This window comes from Papio anubis, chromosome 1, assembly GCF_008728515.1.
Source record: "Papio anubis isolate 15944 chromosome 1, Panubis1.0, whole genome shotgun sequence".
NCBI lineage: Eukaryota > Metazoa > Chordata > Mammalia > Primates > Cercopithecidae > Papio > Papio anubis.
The window spans coordinates 138,416,590-138,441,168 of record NC_044976.1 but is presented as its reverse complement, the minus strand read 5'-3'; the positions used below and the strand labels follow the sequence as shown (position 1 = coordinate 138,441,168).

At 43.9% G+C, this 24,579-nt stretch overlaps 1 protein-coding gene across 5 annotated transcripts in view; it reads right to left on the bottom strand.

The window, feature by feature from the left end:
* The window catches only part of SUSD4 (sushi domain containing 4), a 147,805-nt gene that overhangs the window by 73,234 nt on the left and 49,992 nt on the right, over nucleotides 1-24,579 (bottom strand). For all 5 annotated transcript variants that reach the window (XM_009186770.4, XM_003893071.5, XM_017949226.2 and 2 more), the window contains one exon: nucleotides 1,114-1,326. In XM_009186770.4, the coding sequence (XP_009185034.3) occupies nucleotides 1,114-1,326 (213 nt within the window). The remainder of the gene's footprint in view (nucleotides 1-1,113; nucleotides 1,327-24,579) is intronic.

Genomic DNA, 24,579 nt, shown 5'->3' with positions numbered 1-24,579 from the left:
CATCTCTACAAAAAATACAAAAATTAGCTGGGCATAGTGGCGCATGCCTGTAGTCCCAACTACTTGGGAGACTGAGGTGGGAGGATCACTTGAGCCCGGTGGAGGTTGCAGTGAGCTGAGATCGTGCCACTGCACTCTAGCTTGGATGACAGAGGGAGACCCTATCTCAAAAAAAAAAAAAAAAAAAAGCTTATTAAATTATTTAAAAAGTAAAAAGTTTCATAAAGGAAATATACACTAAATCATGACAATCGTTTCCATATTATTATAAAAACTCCACTCCAAAATAAAATCAGCGTTAAAAGAAACTGAAACTAATTTCTAATGAACTCAATGAAATATAAGTTCTGTGCTTCATGGAAATTTGGGACCAGAATTAATTATTGATTCATGCCAATTCCAACTTCAGCCCTGCTGGTCTTCTGAGATTTTTCATCAACAATCTGACATTCTAATTAAACTCCATGCATTTTTAAAAAGTTTGAATGTATCCACATAAAGTAAAAACAAAAAAAAGTATATAAAGTTGTTTCAACCAACAGATGTGGGGTAATTGCCAGAAGTAAATGAATATCTTGTCACTACCAATTCATTTAGGGATAATTGCTAGAAATAAATGTCTACCTTGTCAATCTGTCACTGCTTGTCACAGTTCTTTCTTTTCCTAAATGAATCACATCTAACACAGAACTGATAAGTAGTCATTGATTTAATCCTCTGAGCAACGCACATCTTCTGTATGACTAAATACGGTTTTTGCACAGTATATTTACTGCACATTTTATTGAGTAACATGAAAATGAGTGCTGAGTTGGCAGCCTAATAATAAATACCCCTAATGTTATCTGAGTTGCTCTCTTGCATTGACAAAAATGGTGATAAATTAGATTGTAACTGAGATAGAGGAAAAAAGAGTATTACTTCTAATGCAGAGATAAATTAACCCTCTATCTCAGCCCTCATTACACACTCCTGCTTTCTGGTCAGCATGCAGATGCAGCCCTGCATCAGAGAGAAGAGCCCAGGGTACTGAGCTGTCACACAGCCCGGCACCCCTGTGGCCGTGCAACTTGAGCCAGGTAAGCGGCTTCCATGGAGAGGTAGGCACTTTACCTTCTTGCACACAGATGGACTTATCACTTGGGATCCAGCCTAGGGTTCCATTAAAATACTTCATACACAGTCTCTTTGTAGCGCCTTTCAGCTTGAATCCGTCTTGGCAGTGAAATCGCGTTACAGAGCCTTCAAAGAAAACCCCTGCACTGGGGGTCCTGAAGCCATTCTCGGGAACGCCGGGGTCAGCACACACTTGAAGGTCATCGAACCCTACATCAACAAAGAGAGGAAAAGGTGCCTGTGAATATGTTCTCCCAATGCCAAGGGCCTTACTACATAAATGGCAGACCCTGCATGATGTTATACGCCTTGGACACTCCAGTTACCCCACCAACAAAGCCAAGGCCGTTTTAGTGCACATTCCACTCTGCTGTTAGCTCTTTGCTCAGAAAAGCACTGAGTAGAGTTTTCTGTTCAATGGCCAAGTTAGCCTTTCAAGGAAGTTACAGTAGGAGGGAGAAGGAAACAGACAAAAAGGATTTCACATGACAAGTGCCATAAAAGATGTACAAAATGCTGAAGAGAGTCGAGGAGGGAAAAGTGGGTGGGAGAGATTCAAGGAGATGGCATCTGAGCCTAGCCTTGAGGAAGGGGTGAAATTTCAAGACAGAACTCTATGCAGGGAGGCATGGGTGGTTTTCTAATGGTGGAAATGGCATGAACAATGAATGGTTGGGGACTGGAAGATGGCAGGGTGTGTTTAGGGAGCAACAAGTGGAATGTAGTTATAACCCAGGGTATATGGTAGGGGTGGCTGGGAATGCCCTTCCTCTTTCTCTTACCCCTACTCCTATCTGCCAGGGGAATACTCACTCCTCAAGACCTATTCAAGTTTCTCCTCCACCCGGCTGCCTTTATTAATTCCACTCTCCGCCTGCCTCATCCCTACTTTGTTCCACTGCTGTAGCGTGAACACAGCTCTGTGCTGAATTACCTGCAGAACAGCTGCCTCTCATCCCAGGCTGTAAGTCCTCCAAGAACAAGTCCTGTGACTCCATCTTGACATCCCCAGAATCTACCACTGTGTCCTCTCTATTCAGTGCTCCATACGAATTTGCTGAATGAATAAATGAGGTTGGAGGGCAGCAGCTTGAGGGACTGATTGAAAGAGAGAGAGCCCAGAAGCTCAGGCAGGAGAGCAAGCAAGGGTATGGGTAAGGGGTGATGGGCTGAGAGCAGTGGAGACACAAGGAGGATGCTGGTGTCTGGGACACCTGGGTTCTAGGTTCCCTTTGTCAACTGACTGGATGTTGGAGTGAGGAGGAGACCCAGGAAATTTTGTGCCCAGACAGCTGGGATGAATGCAGATAAGCAAATATGGATGTCATGAGCCACGGCTAGGGCCAAGGAAAAGGGAGGGTCTGCTGTGTGCATAATGCTCCTAATGTGTCCTCACTCTAAATGCTCCAAACTTGGGACACTTGGGTTCCAGGCTCCCTTTTTCAACTGACCAGATGTTGGGCTGAGTGAGGGATCTAAGAGATCTTGTGCCCAGACAGCTTAGATGAAGGCAGATCCCTGAAACAAACACGGATGTCATGAGCCACAGTGAGGGCCAGCGATAAGGGAGAGTCTGCTGTGTGCATAATGCTCTAACCGTGTCCTCAATGGGAGGAATGCAAACTCCAGAACAAGAAACTCCTGAGCCCTACAGAGGCATTCTACTCCATTCTCTTACTCACAAAATCAATAGACAAATCCTTACTGAATGGGTACCAAGAACAAATATACATAACTCTATGTAGATGGGGATTGGTGTGCCCATCCGTCCCCACCCTCAGCACAGCCTGCTAGTGCCAGGTCAGCCTGGACACCGTCAAGATGTGATGGGGAAGTCTCAACCCAGACCTTGGAGACAGTAAGTATCATTGGGGCTCTTGCAAGGTTTACCTGGTTTCCAGGTGATGCCCAGATATTGAACGCATAAGATATCTGGTTTTCTCTAACATACTGCACTTGCAAAAGTTCCTCAGCAGCAGGTGAATTCCCCCACCCCAGCTTTTATGTGCTTGTGTAGGATTCACTGGCTTCCCTCCCCACCTGGCTTATGATGCTAGACTGTCTACCAGTGTTGCTGTGCTGAAAGCCACACAGCACAGGGGGCATGGCACTGGCAGGATGCCCAGAAGTCATTGTTACAGTGCTCACTTTGTGCAGAGGTGACAAAGAATTGGGGGGAGGGAAAAGCCGTTCGAAGACAGGCAGGAGGAGGGCACAGCATCCACATCTGACACTTGTACTTATTAAGTAGGATCAGGTCTGATATTTTACCAAACTGATGATGCTTTTACAAAGGAGACAGCATCCAGCCTTCTCAGCCCCCCTGCTGCTGCTCTGTTGGGATTGAATACTCCGGTAGCAAGAGTTGTGTTGTAGCCCCGCAGAGGGGTATTTGAAAGTCATTAAATGATGGCTGCATGTTTTTAATTTGGGGGAAAGTATTCTAGATTATCAAGTGGTTCCTAAATGACGGATGTCAATCATTTCCTTCCATCTGGAAGGAAGGGCAATCTCATGCCCATTTTATTGCTGCTAGGTTTTCTACCTCAGTACCATCATGAATATTGACACATGTATTTATGAATATCATGAATATTGAAACATATATTCATGATGGTACTGAGCCATGGGTTTCAGGCTCCCCTTATCAACTGACTGGATGTTGGGGTGAGGAAGAGGTCTAAGACATTTTGTGCCCAGATAGCTGGGATGAAGGCAGATAAGCAAACATGGGTGTCATGGGCCATAGCTAGGGCCAAGAATAAGGGAGGGCCTGCTGTGTACATATATTGAAACATATATTCACGATGCTATTGAGGTGGAAAAATTAGCAGCAGTGGAATTCATGGTATTATGTAGTTTAGAAGGCCTAGAAGCACAGCTATCCAGAGCCCTGAAACCTGGGTAATCTGGATGTTTCTGGCTGTCCATAGGTGAAAGTCATTCTCTCTCACACCTAGTCAAATAGAACCAGTGTCAGCTCTCATAATGTTGGGGTGGGGCACATGTATCAGTCAATGGGTGGCAACAGAAGGGCAAAATGAGTGTGCCATAACAGAGGATGGGAACCTCTGCAAAGCATTGAGTGGGATCTTTGTGAAGAGTAGCCAGAAGGGAGGAAGGGTGCTTGTGGGTGCAGGTTGGAAGGTATGGAGGTGGGAAGCTGCCCAGCACCTGTCAGTAAAGAGGTGGTTCTGCCAGCTGGGGACAGGGTGCCTGCTAGGGGTGGGGCTGTGGGGATAAAGGAAGGGAAAGAGATGGAGGCAGACTGTGGAAGCTCTGTGTTAGCTCAGTGTTTGGATTTGATGTGGGAGAGAGAGGCACCGGGGTCAAGACTGAGAGTTTTGAGCAGGGAAGTGATTAGGATCAGATTCGCATTTTAGAATGATCTCTCTGGTGCCCATGTGAAGGACTGATGGCTACAGACCAGGAAAAGGGTGGGAAGATAATCTGAAATGGCTTCCAGGACACCAGTTGCGCCTCAGGGTCATTGGGCAGCTTTATCAAAGGCAGTTTGATCAATTGAGCCTGGATCTCTCTGCATGGGGTGGGGTGGGGCTACTCTTGGACAGCCAGTCTAGCACTTGTCTGAGGGCAGACATTTGGGAACTGCGGAATTTCAAGGCTCCTGCAGTACTCCAGGTGAGTCAGAAACAAGGCAGAGACAGTGGAACCGAGAGGATTACAGAGACATTAAGGACACAGAGTCACAAAACCTGGTGACCTCCTGGATAGGGGAGTGATAGTGGGAGTGAGAGAGAAGAGAGGCATCCAGGATACCTTCCTGGTTCTGGCATCAATGTCAGGGTAGACAGTGGTGCCATGTGCTCAGATTAACAGAACAAGATGAAGAGTGGGCCCAGGGAGAAGGGGGAAGAGTTCAGTGTGGAGTGTGGTGAGTCTGAGTTCTTGAGGATGCCAGGTATAGATGTCTAGCCATCAGCTGGAGCACGAGCCAGAAGTTCTGCATGCCCTGTGCTGTGCATCCACGTCCAGGCAGCAGTCCAAGGCATGGGTGGGCATGCCCTCCTGGAACTAGCATAGTGTGAAGGGAGGAGCAGCTGAGGACACACAAATAAGGGACACCCAGAAAGCACGATATAGTTTGGCTGTGTCCCCACCCAAATCTCATCTTGAACTGTAGTTCTCATAATCTCCACATGTGATGGGAGGGACCAGGTAGGAAGTAATTGAATTATGGGGTGGTTACCTCCATGCTGTTCTTGTGATAGTGAGTGAGTTCTCATGAGATCTGATGGTTTTATAAGGGACTTTCCCCTCCTTGCTCTGCATTTCTTCTTCCTGCCGCCATGTGAAGAAGGACGTGTTTGCTTTCCCTTCTGCCATGGTTGTGAGTTTCCTGAGGCCACCCTGGTCCTGTGGAACTATGAATCAATGAAACCTCTTTCCTTTATAATTTATCAAATCTCAGGTACGTCCTTATAGCAGTGTGAGAACGGACTAATATAAAGGGCATGGAAAATCCAGGACCATCAAGAAGAAAGACCTAACCAGTGTTCCCAAAGCAAGGAAAACCGTTTCAGGAAGGAAGAAATGGACACAGCCACATCAATGTGACCCATTGGTCAACTAAGTAAAGACCTGAAAGCATCCACTAACTGAAGACAGAGAACACTGGGACCACTGCCCAGGCAGCTGCAGGGACAGGAAAGGACTGTCCCTGGGGAGGAAGCCTGTCTGCCAACATGTGGAGAGGGAATGGTGACACAGTATGTACGAACTGCTCTTTCAGGATACTTAGTGTGAAGAGAAGAACATAGGGAGGCAGCTGCTCACGGACTAGGGTCAAGGGAGGGTTTTTATTATTGTTGTATTAAAATTTTAAGATGAAAGAGATCTGAATGTGTTCTCTACACAGCAGGAAGTAAAACACTGTAAAATAAAAGGCTGTGGATGAAGACAAGTGAGGGGGAGCCAGGTGGGGTAAGTTGTCCCCACCTGAATGTGGGCTGGAAGGTGACCCAGGCCCTGAATAAAGGACTTGTCTCCTACTGAAGCAGGAAGGGAAGTCATGCCAGAACCTCTACCAAGGGAAAGTTTTCCCAATAATGTACTCATCATCCAGGACACAGCTGAAATAGTGTCTCTTCCAGAGAGCCTTCCAAGCTCCCCTGCAGAGTCTGAATAGGAGGCCTCTCTTCTCATCAACGCACCCTGGGCTCACCTCTCTCAGTGTTCCTCACTCTGACCATCATCACTGCTCTACTTAGTGGTCTCCCCCACTGGGCTGTGAACACTGAGCATCTGGCATGTTTGTGTGGTATAAAGCAGACATTCTACAAGTGTTGCTAATGAAGGATAAAGCCAGGGATGGATGGATAGACGGATGGATGGATGGACAGATGGATGAATGGGTGGATACATGGGTGAATGGATAGATGAATAGATGAATGGTTGGCTGGTTGGCTAGGTGAATGGATAAATGGGTAGATGAATAGATGGATAAATGGATGGATGGATGAATGGGTGGATATACGGGTGGATAAATGGGTGGATGGATGGATGGATGAATAGATGAATGGCTGGCTGGATGGGTGAATAGATAAATGGATAGATAGATGAATGGATGCATCGCTAGATGGATGGATGGAGGAATGGATGGATGGATGGGTTGGACTGGATGGGTGGATAAACGGATGGATGGATGGATGGATGGATGGATGGATGGATGGATGGATGGATGGATAGATGGATGGATGGGGCCTCATGCCAACTACCCTGTTGGACCCATCTGGAACCACCTCCACCCACCAAACAGTAACACCAATGGCACTGACAGTCCCAGGAGCTTATGAATTTCACAGACAAGGGAGATGTGAAATGCCCTCCTATAGCACAGACACACTCTCTCCTAATACCCTTTCACCTTTCTCTCTTCTCCCAACCTGAGTAGATTATATTCGTTAATTACTTTTTATAAACTTCTCCCAATCCACAGCTCCAAACACTTCAGGCCTCTTCCTTCCTCTCCAGTATGGGGGGCCAGAGGTGGGTCTATGTGAGGGATTTGACTGAGACATCTAAGTTCCCCAACACACACTTTTTGACCAGTCACCCTCTGCTAACAAACAAGGCATGCTGAAAGCTGAGTGCTAGGTACAGACCCCTCAGCTGGTCGTATCCCCCACTCTTTGCCATAAAGCTGTTGTCTCTCAGAGAAGGACAGACAATTCAAGGGAGAACTAAAGATCCAGCCCTGAATCCATCAGAAAAACGACTCCTGCACTGATAAATAGATGATGAGAGTTTCATGGAAGTTACAATGTGAGAGCTGCACAATTTCCTCATGAATTTAATTCTGTACTCTTTCTATGCTTATTCCTTTCCCTTTAAAAGAACATTCCCAAGCACTTCCTCTGTTTTCAAGTAAGCATAGTTAACCTCTGACTGTTTCTGTTCCTGACAGCACTGAGGATCAGGAATGCTGCCGGCCATGGGCTCCAACCATTAGCACAGAACAGGGAATTAAGAATAAGTGGTGAAAAGAGAGCCATCAGAAGATAAGATGGTACAAGAAAATACTCTTCATCTTGGTCAACTAATTCCATTGAGCAAGATAGTAATTTTCTAGGGCCTGCCAGAGCTTCAAATTCTACTTTTCAAATTATCCCCTAGCAGATCAATTCCCAGCCTGGGTCATTTTTCTGAAGAGCTGTTCTGCTAGTGTCCTTCCATAATGACGATGATCAGCCCCCTCAAATAACATATCCATTAAGGAGTGGGCTGGTGTAGGTGTTAGGGAAGCAGAGTAGAAAATCATTTGTATGCAGGCCCATTCAAATCATCTTATCCTAGGAACCAGTATTCTCAAAGTCCCAACCTATTTCCTTCCCATTCTTCATATTCTGCTCACGCATGAGAACTAAGTAGTCACAGCTTGGAGAAGAGAAAAGAGTTCACAGAATGATTCCAATATGTTTGTTTTTGAGGGGAGTGGGAGGAGAAGAAAACATTCCATTTTAATCAGCCCTTAGAAGTGGCATCCTTTAGCAGTTCTTCCTAAATTTAATTCAGAGTAGAGCACTTATATATATAAGAGATAGCCTTTGTGATGGTTCATTTTATATGTCAGTTTGACTGGGCCACAGGGTGCCCAGACATTAGTCAAACATGATTCTGGATGTATGTGTGAGGGTGTTTCTGGATGAGATGAACATTTGAATTAGTAGACGGAGATAGGCAGATTATCCTCCCTAAGGTGGGTGGGCCTCATCCAATTTGTCCAACGCCTCAATAGAACAAGTGGCTGAGTAAGGGAGAATTCTCTTCTCTCTGCCTGACTGTCTTCAAGGACATGGATCTTCTTCTGTCTTTGGACTTGAGCTCAGACAGGAACTTACATCACTGGCTCTCCTGGGTCTCAGGCCTTTGGACTTAAGCTGGAACTATACTACTGGCTCTCCTGGGTCTCCAAGGAGACATCTATCTGTCCTCCTACTGGTTCTGTTTCTCTGGAGAACCCAGACTCATACAGTTTCCCTAAAATACTAGAGTACTTTACAAATGTGAATGACACATATGCTGAATGTCCCTCACCTAGAGGATGCTCTCTCTCTCTGGATCCCTGAGTTCTGGTAAGCAGTCATCTAGTGGGGAAAGCACCTGGGTCCTGGGGTCAGAGCAGCCCAGGGGCAGGCTCCTGGACTGCAGTACTCCCTGGGGCTGACACACCCTCTCCATTACTGGCATCACCGTCACTGGCACCCATTTCCCTGCCCAGCATTTGTGACCTCTGGAACAAATCAGGGGCAGTATTGTAATTTGGACTCTGCTTTTCAATGAAGGCTGAAATCCCCTCTTTCTTTTCTCCTAACCAAAAACTGTGTGAATAACAGGGATTGAGAGTGCCCCTCTCTTCTCATGCAAAGAAACCCTCAGTTTCTTTATAAAGTCTTGACACTTCTGGTTGGATTACTTTTGACCCTGCTGAAACCCACCACCTTTACTGTGAGCTACATAAGAAGTCTTTAAAAATAATCATAAAAATGAAAGAGGTGTGAAAAGCAATCTTTTGGGTTATTATAACTGAAAAGTCATATTCTAGAGAGGAAGAGTGTATCAAATGTAGCCAAATCAATTTAGAACTAAGGCTGGGTTTCCATTTCTCTGTAAACTGCTATATGAGGCTTTGGAGGAAGAAACAGGATATACACACAAAAATTGATTTTGTATGCACTGACTTAGTGAGAGGGTCCTGGGGCTAGCGAAAAAGGGCATCCCTGTGAAAGTTTAAACAGATGGGCTTGCAAATGCTCACTGGAATCAAGACCAACCCCAAAGCATGCCCATCCCCCATCCCGAATTGCACTATCAGTCTCACACGGTTTCCATTAAAGTCACTTTAGTGGTCATCTAGTTTGACCCCCCCAGAGGAGGACACTGAGGCTGTGAACAACATAAGAAGTCTTTTAAAAGAATCATAAAAATGAAAGGTGTGAAAAGCAATCTTTTGGGTTATTCTAACTGAAAAATCACTCTAACAGCTAAGCATGGGGCTGGGACTAAACTCTGAGGCTTCTGACTTGCAGTCCAACGTTCTTGCTGCTAACAATGTTGTCTCTACTTAGCCTTTTCCTATCATATCTCAGTTTGTGAATGACTCAGATCTTCATGATATTATATAAACTCTTTAGGGAAAGAACAGTTTAAAATGTTTTTGAGTCTTTGTATCTGTTAAAACAGGGCTGAGCAAATAGCAATGCTGTAATATTTAATGATTCTATACAATACAACCCTCATGCTTCCCCCAAAGCCCACACCTCCTAGCACACAGTCTCAGTGTGATGGGGCCCGGGATCCTGACTTGTCACTTAAAACATCCCAGAATCCAGGCAATCAGTTCTCAAACATCTATTGACCACAGCATAGTCTGTACCATATTCCTGGGGATGAATGGTGTTCTTGGGGAGAACACAACCTAAGTCAGATATTGGTTTCATGAAATAGAGTTAGTTCTAGAGACTGGAGTACGTATTGCCCTCAGCAGTAAAATAAAGAGAGAAGGACGTGGTAAACTTGAAGAAGTCCCTTCTTGACCCACTTAAGGGCTTTCCCCTCCTTACTTCTAAAAATTCTCATCTAGCTTCCCATAGACTAAGATCTGCCTTTTTCTCATCACCAGCAAAGCAGGTAAATCACCCAACTGGTAAAATATCTCTGTGCATCAATAACCCTTTATGCTGAGGAAGGAATCTTTCTGTCCCATGAGAGGAAAAACTTCAAAAAATCTTGCCTATTTTTAAAGACAAAGTTTAGTCATCTGGGCATGTTAGTAAAGGACACAAACTAAAATGAATCGTGTCGGTTCTGGAGGATCTGTTGATGAGGGGCCTTTTAACCATCTCCTTACTGCCAACACACACCTCACCTTACACCACCTTGAGTTTCCCATCATCTCAAAATCCCTTGCTCTTAGAATGACCTGATATGGTTTGGCTCCATGTGGCCACCCAAATCTCACGTTGAACTATAATCCCCAGTGTTGGAGGTGGGGCCTGGTGGGAGGTGATTGGAACACAGGGGTGGTTTCTAATGGTTTAGCACCATCCCCAAGTGCTGTCTCCTGATAGAGTTCTCACAAGTTGTTTAAAAGTGTGTGGCACCTTCCCCTTTGCTTTCTCTTCCTGCTGCTCCAGCCACGTAAGATGCACCTGCTTCCCCTTTGCCTTCCACCATGATTGTAAGTATCCTGAGGCCTACCCAGAAGCAGAAGCCTATACAGCCTGCAGAACCATGAGCACAATTAAACCTCTTTTCTTTATAAATTACCCAGTCTCAAATATGTCTTTATAGCAGTGTGAGAACGGACTAATACAGACCTTAACTCATAAATGAACATATCCAACGATAGTCTGACTTATCCAGAGTAAGACAAATGCCCAGCAACTATTTGAGCTAATATTGTATCTAGACCAAGGCATCAGCAATGAAAAGAAGACGAGGAAAGAGGCAACAATAAGGAAATCATATTAAGCAAAACCTATTAAACAAATAAACCAAGTCTCTAACACTAATATTTCAAAACACAGTGCTCCTGGCTGTTAGTGGTCTGACAACAAAGAACTGTCTGGCATGCCAGAAATTTCCAGCCACTTTGCAGTCAACTGTACTTCAGGCTGGTCCATGCTCTTGCCACCAATGTCCATCCTGACGTTGCTTCCAGGTGTGTGTCTGCACCAACAATAGATGGAGGACTCCTCCTGAGCCTAAGTCTAGAGAAGTTTTACATGTTCTGGAGATTCACCCTGAGCCAAGGTCAGGCTCAAAGATTCTGAGGGCCCCCTGCCCCAATGACAGGTAGCTCAGGGGCTGCCAAACATTTTCCAGAAAATGTTAGAAAGACGGACTAACCCAGACCCCAGGGCTGCCTGGGAATACCTCAACTGTCAAAGAGATGGAGCAGAAGAAAAGCACATCCAAACTAACCTGCCTATGAAGGAGACGCCCGTGTGGGCCAGGAGAATAAGAGAATGTCCCAGAACCAGCAGGCACTAGAAACAGCAGGAGATACAGACACACTGTGAAAATTACAACTAACATCAATAAGGAAATGCGATTGCTTTATAAAAATTCATCGCTTTGCTTAAGTCTAGGAGTTTCAGATCAGCCTCGGCAACATAACAAGACCACATCTCTAAATAAGTAAATAAATAAAATTAAAATTATCTGGGCCTGGTGGTATGCTCCCATAGTCCTAGCTACTCAGGAGGCTGAAGTGGGAAGATCACTTGAGCCCAGTAGTTCGAGGCTATCGTGAGCTATGGTCTGATTTTGCCACTACACCCCAGCCTGGGCAGCAGAGCAAGACCCTATCTCAAAAACACCCCCAAAATCATTGATAACACATATGTCCATAACAAGATCATTATTTAGTGTTCCTTGACAGCTGTTCCAGTCTAAACAATCTCTGTTTAGGAAAACTTCAGCTCTTGGTTTTTAAAAAGAAAAGGGAAGGAGAGAAAAGAATTTTAAAAAATAGAGATGAAGAAAGAAAAATTATAATCTGTTTATATATTCACTCCATCAACAAACAGTGCTGGGCACTGGGGGAAGGAGCGGAGAGGCATTCATTGAACCAACAATGGGAACCTGAGGCTTCCAAAGAGTGAGCTTACATCTAGGACATTCAATAGTTTTTTATCTGCAAATTGTGACCTTATAGTAGTATTGAGGGATCTGGCCAGCAGCCCGCAATGCAACGGGGCTCTTTCCTTGTTCCCAGGTGGATCAACAGGTCGAGAAATAATAGACACACACAAGTTAGTGAAAGCTGGGTCCAGGGGGGTCACCTCCTTCTGGTCCCACGGTACCACCAATGCACGGGATACACCAGCATTTATTACTAAGTTTAGTGAGGATGGGGGTAGGTTTGTGAGGGATTTAGGGTCGTCTGATTATGAGGTGAGATGGTCACATGGGGATGAAGTAATTCTTTAACATAACATCTGTATGCAGAAGTACAGTATACAGAGATAGGAATTTACAATATAGTGTGTGCATCAGTAATTTCTAACAGAGCCTTAAAACAGAAACACGGTCTTTCCATAACCTATGATTAGCAAGATATTTTAATCAGCAGTAACAGTTGCAGCAAAGGCTGGTTACAAACAATCCACAGAAACAGGATGTGAAGCTAGACAACCAGTTAGACCAGAAATTCTCAGAAGGGAGTATGTCTTAACCCTAAAGAGGCCTAGAAGAGCTGTGGCAAGATGAGGGCGTTTATATCCCTATCTTATCCATATGAACAGGTGCCCCTCATGTATCCATTTATAGGCTCTCCACAAGGGTCTCATTCCATTCCCAGAGCTATGAACATCTGCTTTTCTGGGATAGGAATCCTGATGATGTGAAACCTCCCTGACTGCACGTCCATTCATAGGCTCTCTGCAGGGGGAAGCACATCATGATGTTCCTGGGCACCCATGAGTCTAAGCAAGAGCAAAACCCAACCACCAAATGGGAACACCAAGGATTCTAAGATTTATGCGGAAAGAGCTTGGAGCAAAAAAAGAGGCTGAAGACAAATTTTCTAATAAGAGACAATACAAAAAATTCAACAAAGAAATCAAAGGTTCCCAAAATTGTCTTGTTTGTGAATTTAGTGCTATGTCATTCCTTAATTCAGTGTATTGTCAGTTACATATTTAGGATATGGGAGGGGAAATTGATTACTGTTACCATTTATTAGGCTAAATAGATTTTTCACTGCAAAATCAGTACCCCTTGGGAAATACAACAAAAGAAAACCAGAAAGCAAGACTGGGCTAGTTAGTATAGTGATACTTCTGCCATATAGCACGATATACTATTTATTATAGCAAATTTATACCAACAAGGCATACTTAAACTTAGTTTTCTGAAGACATGGGAATGAGTTGGGGGATGCAGAATTCATCTATGTGGGCTGAAGGCTTAGTATCCAGATTCTATTACACAGAAACCACATTGAACACTGCACTCATGATTGTAAACACAGTTGCAACTCTGAATATTTGGATGCTAATCAAATTAGGTAACTCTTGCCTAGAAATAGTGAGAATGCTTTAATGTTTCAAGAAATATTCAGAGATGAATATAAAGTCGGCTATGTCTGAACAAGTAAACGTCACAAAAATAAGTCTTAATAGCATAATTTAGACTTGATTAAAATGGATAAAGACCACAGATGTGGAAGTCATTGCAGTCCCCATTTGATGCCAGAACTGATATTTTCCCCCTCTTGATTTAATTCACTTTGATTACCCAATTATTCCTAAATCCTTTCACTCAGTTTCAGCTCCAATAAAACTGATAACAATGATAACTCATAATGTGATTTTCACTCCAGTCTCATGAAACTGCTCTATAAAAGCATGCCCAGCAACATCACAAAATTCTTCCAGATTGTGGTATTATATCATGGGAAAACAGAATAAACCTTCATCTATTCAAAATCAAGCAAGCACAGAAAACCACTCATCAGGAAGATCTGAGGATTCACTTCATCAACAGGAAGATGGCGGCAGGAAAGTCTTGCATTTGTAAGTTTTAAGATTATCAATTGTCAAAACATTTGAAGAAGGCATGGATAATTTTTTGGGGGGATAGGGTCTCACTGTGTCACCCAGGCTGGAGTGCAGTGGCACAATCTCAGCTCACTGCAGCCTCCACCTTCTAGGCTCAAGCTATCCTCACACCTCATCCTCTTGAGTAGCTGGGACTACAGGTGTGTGCCACCATGCCTGGATATTTTTTTATATTTTTGGTAGAGACAGAATTTTGTCATATTGCCCAGGCTGGTCTTGAATTCCTGAGCTCAAGCAATCTGCCCATCTTGGCCTCCCAAAGTGCTGGGATTACAGGCATAAGCCAACAGATAATTTTTTTAACTGATTAATATAGTCAAAGATGTGGCTCTTTTCTAAAGCACAACCTTATTGAGTATAATGAAAGCTGCCTGTCTAGCTAGCCCTGTGATGCTAGACAAGTAACTTGATCTTTCTGGGTGTTAATATCTTATCACTAAATGAAGCATATGGATGAGTTTTTTTTGGGGGGGGGGTCCCTTCCACTTCTAAATTCTACTGTTTATAGTCTTTTCTTTTTAAAATTATTTTAATTATTTTTATTTTATTTTTATAGAGACAGGATCTCAACATGTTGCCTAGGCTGGTCTCTAACTCCAGAAGGTGGCTCCCTCCTTGGCCTCCCAAAGTGCTGGGATTACAGGCATAAGCCACCACATCCAGCCAGCCTCTTCTTGACAAAAATTGGTAAAAACCTCCCAAAGCACAAGCACTTAGACTGAAGCAGCCCAGAAGACAATGCATGGGGCAATCTCAACATGCCTATGGCTATTTGTCTTTTTTTGTTTTGTTTCCTTTTTTTTTTTTTATGAAATCAAATTTCCTTTCTTTTCTGTGAGCAACAGCTTTAGTGCAATACTAAAATATGTTTTCCACATGGATACAGCTTCACAGTTTACAATGGGTTTTACATACACAATCTCATTTCATCCATGCAACAACCCCATGAGATCAATGACAGTTTGATAGGATTAGTTCTCACAGTTGCTTTATGAAAATCCAACTGTTAATAGTAACAACTTTCAAACACTCTTTTTTTAGTGATACTGAATATTCCCTCCTCTACATGGCTCATTCGTAAACTAGAGTCCAGATCGCATGTGAGGTTTTCAATCTCTATGCAGATTCTCAAGTGCCACTGGGACTTTTGCGGGGGGACTGGAGATGGGGAGGAAGAACAAGACACTATGTGAAATAGAAGATACTATGGGAAATAGAAAGCGCTGGCTGACTTCAGAGGGTGTGTGCAGGAAGACTATGTTCTTTCATTACCCGGCTTATCTGCAGTGCTTGTGACAGGTGAACCTCAATACACACTTAGTCAAGTAACAAGATCAGGGCTCTGGGTTTTGTTGTTGTTGTCGTTACTTTGTTTGTTTTAAAGATTAGCTTGAGGAAAATCTTGCTTCTATCACCTTTATAAGTTTATCATAAAAAACTTTCCCAGATGTTTTGGTAGCCACTAGTTCTGTTCTTTCCCCCCATGCTGTCCTTGGACAACAGCAGCTACTTATTGATCAGTTATTGGGATCAGATCCCAATAAAGCAGATAAAGCAGATCCTTTATCTGAATACAGTGGGATAACTTATTTAAATAGTAATATATTTTAAATATAAAGTGTTTTCATCTTTTTTTCAAGGCTATTTAAGTCAAATGGGATTTTTATAGGAAACTTCTGAAAACTATGTGATATGGTTTGGATCTGTATCCCCACCCAAGTCTCATGTTGAACTGTAATCCTCAGTGTTGGAGGTGGGGCCTGGTGGGAGGTGATTGGATCATGGGGTTGGATTTCTCATGAATGGTTCAGCACATCCCCTTAGTGCTGTTCTTGTGATAGTGAGTGAGTTCTCTTGAGATCTGGTTGTTTTAAAGTGTATGGCACCTCCCCCACCCTCTTGTTCCTGCTCCTACCATGGGAGACACCTGCTCCCCAACTTCACTTTCCTCCATGATTGTAAGTTCCCTGAGGCCTCCCCAGAAGCCCAGCAGATGCTAGCATCATGTTTCCTACACAGCCTGCAGACCTGTAAGCTAATAAAACCTCTTTCCTTATAAATTACCCAGTCTCAGGTATTTCTTTATAATAATGCGAGAATGGCCTAATACATTAAGAAATAATATATAAGCATATATAAGCTGAAAGTGTTCAGGAATAATGAAATTACAGAATGTTATTGCTGGATAAAAATCTTAGAATTTACTTAAATAACTTCCCTCATTTTATAGTTGAGAAATTTGAGACCAAAAAATGTAAACAACTGTGCCAGCTCCCACAGCTCTGAGAAGAGGGACTAGAACCTGGGAGCCAGATCCCTAATCTGGGTTTCCTTCTATTCTGAGGGCAGCAAAACAATCCTCTGAGGTGGGCCTACAATACTTTGCCCCCTACTGGAATGGCATCTTGACCTGATGGCACATGTACTTCAGACCACTACCAAAAGTTATCTCCCAGAAAATCACAAAGACCATGAAATATAAAGAATTCCCTCTAAACAAGGATGAAACATAAAGGATTTACTTATAAGGATGATTATATGAACTCATCCAAAAAGACTTGTATAGAGTATGTCATTCTCTGACTATAAAAAATTGGGGAAACATTCTTCTTGTGATGCAGAAAGAGAGTTGTCGTTTTTCTCCCTCTTCTAATCAACCATCTCCAAGCTTAACAGGATAAGACATACAACACAAACAAAAACACCTTGCTGTAACAAACCACAGGGATTCAAAGTAAAATTACAGAGGTAGCATAATTAAATATAAAGAGGCAACCCAGTACACACCCCAACTATCTTGGAGATATCTGCACACCACTACACATGGATCAGCCTCCTTCTTTTGAATGGCTGAGGATAAAAGGAGTGCACTTACACCTGCACTCTGCTGTCTACCTATTCATTATTGGTTATCTTTGTTAGCAGAAGAAAGCTTCTTGTGGGAGAAGCAGAATAGAGGACAGAGACCCTGGAGAGCTTCTCCAGGGATAAGAGGGGAGCAACAGGACCTCTCTAGGTTCTACTCGCAGGTCATAGCACCAGGTTTGAAGTGGTGCTCAGGACTGGGGAGGGGCTACCGTGAGTAGGACTGAGTGCCTAAGGGGCAACCTGAGCCCTCTCAGAATAGGAGTGCCCAAGATGCTGGCTGGATCATATTTAATTTAGAGAAATACAGGACGGTAACATTTCTTGTCTCATTCTCCACACTAAGCATCAATCCTGGTGTGTAAGTTTGGTGTGAACAGGTATGAATCCTGGTGGCAGCTATTCTAGAATGCCTGAGGCCTGGATGAAAGGAATTCCTGAGGACAAGATGCATTCTACCAAAAGACTAGTCTTTTTGAATAACATCCTGACATATATTCGACTGGCAGAGACTTTTCTGATCCTATTTTACCACTCATAAATCATGGATAATTTGGTTTCTCCTGTGTGACCTCTGTCCTTAGAGAGTTCCACATCAACTCCACTGGAGTTGTGTCTCTGAATTCTAACATCTGGTTTACTCAAGAACTCCAGCACCGTGGCTGGAGAGGACCAGGGTGTGCCTGGGACTGACAGGTGGGCTTCACTGATGGCCCATTGGTGATAAGTTGGACCTGGACACTTTCAGGTGCAGGCCTGAAAGGGCTGCTCATTTTATCTTACTGAGTCCCAAGGTCCTGGAGGGCCATTTCTCTCCCCAAGCTGGACAGCCCTGGGACAGTGCCTTTAACCAGACAGAGAGGTCAGTGACCTGGATGCTGCTCTGTGTGGAAGAACCAGCCTCTGAACCCAGTGCTGTGATATTTACATAAGCACAGCTGTGATGCTATGACCTTGGGCTGCAGCAAGGATGTGGGCCCCCTGCTATCCCTCCACTGGAAAGGCTTTTATAAAATCTCATAGCACCCCGATTCCCAAGCAGGGTCAGACTTTCTCAGGAGCACCTCTTTACGAGGCACCTGAGCCAAAACAATTGCTAACCATCTATTCAGAAACCACTGAAACTATATTTTTGAAGATTCGCTAATTATTAGTGTTAATGATTATGGGACAATTCCCATATACATGTTAACAAAACAACAACAACAACAAAAGAAACACAATGCAAAAGTGTATATAGCATGATTCTTTTTTGAGTGAATACACAAAAACGATGCGTGCACATGGAAAAAAATGAAAAGAAATATACCTAAATATTAACCATGCTATTTAAGATTGAATGTTGATGGGTGATTTTTCTATTTTTCCTTACACATTTCTGTTTCTTCCAATTTTCTACAATGAACATTCATAATCAAGAAAAAAAATGCTATTTTAAAAAATGAACTCTAATGGCACAGAATGTTAAATTGAGGGTGGGTCAGAAATGGCCCACGTGGCCCTCAACAGACACAGTCTCAAAGATTCAAAACAAAGCAATGAGGTGCCTCTACAGGCATGTGGCACAGAGGACTAGCTGTGTTTTGGTGGGTATTAAATTCCACAGAGGTGCCTGCAAATAACATAATGTCCCTTTAGTGGCCCCCCTAAATCATCTCCCTGCCTGAGGAGTGGCGTTCAGTCTGAGTTTCCCAAGACTCTGAAGGTCTGCAGTGCTGACATGTAGAATGTGTGGGTGTGCTTTATAGCTCTCCTCCCCAAGAGGGTAGCCTGCATGCTGCAAATAAATGGTGTTCACACTAGGCAGGTACCATGAGACGAGGAGAGAAATAACACAGATGGATGCCGAGGAAAAAGCAGCCGTCTGTTCAGGATTGATAATGAATCGTTACATCCTATCTGAAGCTACTTAATTTCCGAAACACTGTTCTATAAATATGCTGTCAATGGAGTTAGTCGGTTTGTAAAGAAAGGAAGTGAATCAGAAATGGGTTGATGAAATACCACCAGTTCCCAAAACAAATATGTTTCTCTCTGGTTTTAGCCTAAACACTACCTGGAGGATAAAAGGAAATGCTACATATGACATTAGTGCTCTCCAGGCAGCCTGTGCTGCTGCTGAACAGCTTTGCTTCCAAATAATGATAATAATACTAATGATGATAATCACAGTCACTAAAGGGCATGGAGGCACTGGCCCTTTTTATCTGCAGATTTCTACCCTAATTTATGGTTTAAGTGGCATGTTACAGTAGTGATGGAGGTAGACGGTGTGTGTGAATAGTCAGATATGGGAAGCAACTCATGTAAGATGAGTGCAAGGAACAAATTGCAAACAGATTCTTGTTTATTCAGAAACAGGCTCAGATTTCTTGTTGTTTGTTTTTCTTGCAAAACATTATAAATCCTCAAACCTCTACAACATAGAAGCAAATAAGTCTTCCTTTCTCTAGTGTCAAAATGCAGGCTGTACTATCATTACAGGGCAGAAAACAAAACAGAAAAATCTGTACTGAGAACTTAGGCACAACAGGGGCTTGCATTGTATCTGTCTGTGTCCTTTCATTGCTGAGAGCAGTATAGAACTTTATGCTCTAGGATTCAGCTGTTTGCTGATTTGCTCTAAACTCAATTCATTTTCTAATTTCATCTCTTTGATGTTATTCCAGTGAGAAGCCTGCAGGTAGTACCTCCACCAGGAAGGTATTATTAATTAGCAGCCAACAGGGTAAGCAGAAATCACGTGCTCCATTTGTACAGCTAATGGTTCGGTTCATGAATGGTTCTCAAAATATTTTACACCAGCCAATCTGAAAAAAACATATGATTCTGGTTAAATTTAAGGACTCTTGGATCCTGCAGGCCCAGATATTCATACCTTGAGCAGCCATGCAAATGAGAGCATCATCATTTCAAAGTTCAATAGGAAGAAAATGAAGCAGCTGCTGTTTAATTTTTTATGGAGCCTACAATTTGTCTCATTAGTGGGCAAATAGGATAGGCTAGGAACTAAAAGCTGTCTAGGCCTCAACTCTGCAGGACAGAAAAAAGTGATCTGTATTAAATCACTCAATTGGGCTCTCTGGGGATAGGGTTAGACTGGCTGGTGCTGGGGAAAGGGCGCCTGGCTCTAAATCCTGGCTGCTAGGCAGGTTCCATCACCTCACTGATACATGACCTTTGGCAAATTAGAGAAGCTTCCAGAGCCTCATGACCACATCTAAAAACAGAGGAATGTGGAATTAGCCTGTCCATCTCTCAGAGTTGTGGAGCACCTGGGAGGCAAGAATCCCTGGTGCTTTGAAAACTCCAAAAGGCTGTTCAAATGCAATTTGAGAATGGCCTGGATACCTGGATTGTTAAACTGAGGCCCAAGGGCAGCAGATTTGACTGCAATTATGGAGGTACAGCCGTGAGGTTGGGCTCCCTCATTCCGAATTCAAGGAAAATCCCTACATTTTCCTCTCTCTCTACTGACGGTGTCACCCATCAGCCAGGGAGGCAGGTGAGGAAAGGGAGGCTAAAACCCATTATGTTTCCTAGGCCATTTCCAGCGTAGGAACACAGTGATGTTACCTGGTAACAAGTCATGGCAACTTGCTGATAGAAGTCAAGACACCAAGCAGAGCAAGTCTGGGGAAACAGGCAAGTGGAAAAGAGTAAATATAGCTCCACTACGTAACAAAGAATTTGGCTGGCCTTGTCCCTGCTTCCTGAGTTTTGTCCAACCCTTGGAATTTCCTTATAGAAGTATCTTATTATTCATGGTGAGCCTTGATAGTTTATGCTCACAAGGCGACTGATGGCAATCTCCAGATAGTTTATGCTACAGAGGTGACTCAGGATGGGGGCTGGCCATGCCAGAAAGATCAACCATGTGATTAGAGGGTTGGGGCTTTGAGTCATGTGATATCAGCCTGACCTCTGACAAGGAGAGGGGGCATGCGGATTGAGTCCAACCACGTGGCTGATGACTTAATCAATCATGCCTATGTAATGGAGCCTTGGTAGAAACTCTGGACACCAAAGCTTGGGTGAGCCTAGTGATATACATGGATGTACCAGCAGGGTGATGCATTCAGAGGACATGAAAGATTTGCATGTGGGACCCTCCCAGACCTTACCCTATGTGTGTCTTCTCTGGGCTGGTTCTGATTTGTATCCTTTATATCCTATATATCCTTTATCTTCCTGAGTTCTGCGAGTTGTTCTAGTAAATTATCAAACCTGAGGGGGTAGTAGTGTCAGAGGCATTTGAACTAGGGTGACTCCATCTTGAATAGGAGCTGGGTAAATAAGGCTGAGACCTACTGGACTATAGTATTCCCAGAAGGTTACACATTCTAAGTCACCGGAGAAGAAAGGAGATCAGCACAAGGTAAGGTCACAAAAACCTTGCTGATAAAAGGTCAGTAAAGAAGCTGACCAAAACCCACCAAAACCAAGATAGCCATGAAGGTGACCTCTAGTCATCCTCACTGCTCATTACACACTAATTATAAGACATTAATTAGCATGCTAAAAGGCACTCCTGCCAGCGCCATGGCAACTTACAAATGCCATGGCAACATCAGCAAGTTACCCTATATGGTCTAAAAAGGGGAGGAACCCTCAGTTCCAGGAATTGCCCACCTCTTTCCGGGAAAACTCACAAATAATCCACCCCTTATTTAGCATATAATTGAGAAATAACCTTAAAAAATAGCAAAACAGCAGCCCTCAGAACTGCTCTGCCTATGGAGTAGCCATTCTTTATTCCTTTACTTTCTTAATAAACTTGCTCTCACTTTACTGTATGGATTTGCCTCGAATTCTCTCTTGCTTAAGATCCAAGAACCCTCTCTTGGGGTCCAGATCAGTAACAGCTTTACCATCATTTAGTTTTGTGACTTTACGCCTGTTACTAAACCTTTTCATCTCCCCAAACTCACTCTGGCAAAAGGGGAAAACAATGCCTGACCCATGGAGTAATGAGCACTGAAGGAAACACCACACCAAGTCCCGGATAAACATTCAGTGAGCAGAAATCTGACCTCAGCGGCGTGGGTGGAGCAGAGCTGAAAGTTATGTAGATCTACAACTTGCATCACATCTAAGACTCAGGGTACGGTGCTCGTTGGTGAGCAGTGATGATGTCATGACCCACAGACCGAGGGAGACATGAGTGGGATAGAAAGATTTCAAAAATAGGAAGATGAGCTGAAAATGCTCCATGATAGGGTTTGGCTGTGTCCCCACACAAATTTCATCTTGGATTGTAGCTCCCATAATTCCCACGTTGTGGGAGGGACCTGGTGGGAGGTCACTGAATCACGGGGGCGGGTCTTTCCCATGCTATTCTCATGATAGTGCATAAGAGATCTCAAGAGAGATCTGATGGTTTATAAAGGGAGTTTTCCTGAACAAGCTCTCTTCTCCTGTCTGCCGCCATGTGAGATGTCCCTTTCACCTTCTGCCATGATTGTGAGGCCTCCCCAGCCACGTGGCACTGTGAGTCCATTAAATGTCTTTCTTTTGTAAATTGCCCAGTCTCAGGTATGTCTTTAACAGAAGCATGAAAATGAAATAATACACTCCAGAAATCTTATCTGAGAGTATTTGATGAGTTCTCTACCTGCTGAGAACTTTCTCCCCTAGAACAAAGGTTGTTTCTTTCAGGCTCTGCCTCAGATGGGAAAGAGGAGGCTGAGGGAGTGGAACTCTGAGACCACCACTTAATTTACGTTTTCTATACTAGAGTTCTATAACCACCTTCGCAAAATGATGACAGTAGAATAAATCTGTCATGGCTGACCCCATCTTGCTTCTAGCCTTACAGGCTGGCTGTCTTTGCTCATTCCTGGGTGTAAGCCAAGCTACGTTTGGGAGACATTTAGTTTATAGTTTAAATGATAGCGGGTCTTCCCCCAAAGCTCAACTGCCTTTGCAGAGCTAATGAAGGGCCATCAGGTTAGGAGGATGTTAGAAGGTTGAATTCTGCTAAGGTGTAGACGTAAATCATTACCAGCAATTATTTTGGAGGTCAGAAGATACACAACTTCTCTAATTACTCCTGCAGATAACGTCACTATTGCAGAACCTAAGATTGGCCTTTTGAGATGTTTTTTCAGGTTTTTGCATTTCTGACTACCAACGGCTCCACCTGGACCTGCGGACTCCACCAACTGGTCCTGTGGCCCCACCCACAAGTGGACTCCCTGGCCTGCCAAACTATCCTTGAAAAACCCTAGCGTCTGCATTTTCAGAGAGATTGATTTGAGTAATCACTCCATCTTCCATGTAGCACAGCTGGCCTTCTGTCTATTAAACGCTTTCTTTATTGCATTGCCATAGTCTGATTTTGTCTATGCAGGGGGCAGGAAGAATCCATCAGATGGCTACAATTCCAGGTAAAATTCATCTGAAAAAAAAAATTTTCTGCTATTTCTCTTTAAGTTGGTCTCAGAGAACAGATCTGATTACTACGGCAGCTGCTCCTCAATACCTGAGCCTGAGTTTCAAGAATTAGACATTAAAGTTAAAGTGACAAGCCCTTGGGAGGAAGAGACTGCTGATTAGAAGTCTTGATTGCAAGGGAAGGGGATGCTAGACGTATACAGTCTGTCTTAAAAGCCTACACTTAACAATGGCAGGGTTTCAAAAGGTCAAAGAAAAACAGGGCTGATTCTATAGTGTGACTCTAGAAGAAAAGGGGACGCACAAGTGTTGAGAAGCTCTGCCACCCAGGGAAAGTGGCTCAGATGTAAGATCTCCGTACGAAGCCGGCAAGGAAGGGCACCAAGGTGACCAAGGATGCAGAGAGGTGCAGCAGGGGCTTGCAAGGAGAATAACAGGGCAGAAGAGAGGCTGCAACCCAAAATGACTTGGAAAAATCTTAAGCACCCAAAAAAGGTAGGGGGATGGGGATGGAGAGAAACTTCACTGGTGCATTTATCCAGAAATCAGTACCCGGCACAAGGCCAGCCACTTCTGGGGAGAAGTAAGGGAGCATATCTCTCCTTTTTATAGCATTCTGATGGGGGTGCTGAAATAATACTGCCTTGCTGCATCCCATGGCTTGCAGGGTTATCGCTAGGAATGGCTCCTTCAGTCTTCAAGCTCCTCCCCACTCTCCTCCACACTCCTGGCCACATGGGAACCTGGAAGAAGGGGGTTGGAGCAAAGCCGGGACAGACACCAGGCAGGACTGGATGTCTCTTCTCACCCCTGACAACTGCCCCTGGAGAAGCCCATCAATCTGCCTCCTCCTTCTCTGAAGATGAGTCTGTGACAGAATGCTGCCCCATTCAAAAGGGCTTCTTCCAGGTCTAGGATGGAACTACTAGGTCAGAACCATGCCCAGTGGAGGGCAAAAGGCAGACTGAGCTGGGGCTCACATTCACACGCCCATTTTATAACCAAGGAGTCAGAGGCTCAGGGAAGTCGAGTAACTTGCCCAAGGTCCCCGAGTTAGTAGGTCACAGGGCAGGATCCGAATGCAGGTCTGTCTGGCCCCCTCCGCCTCCCTATA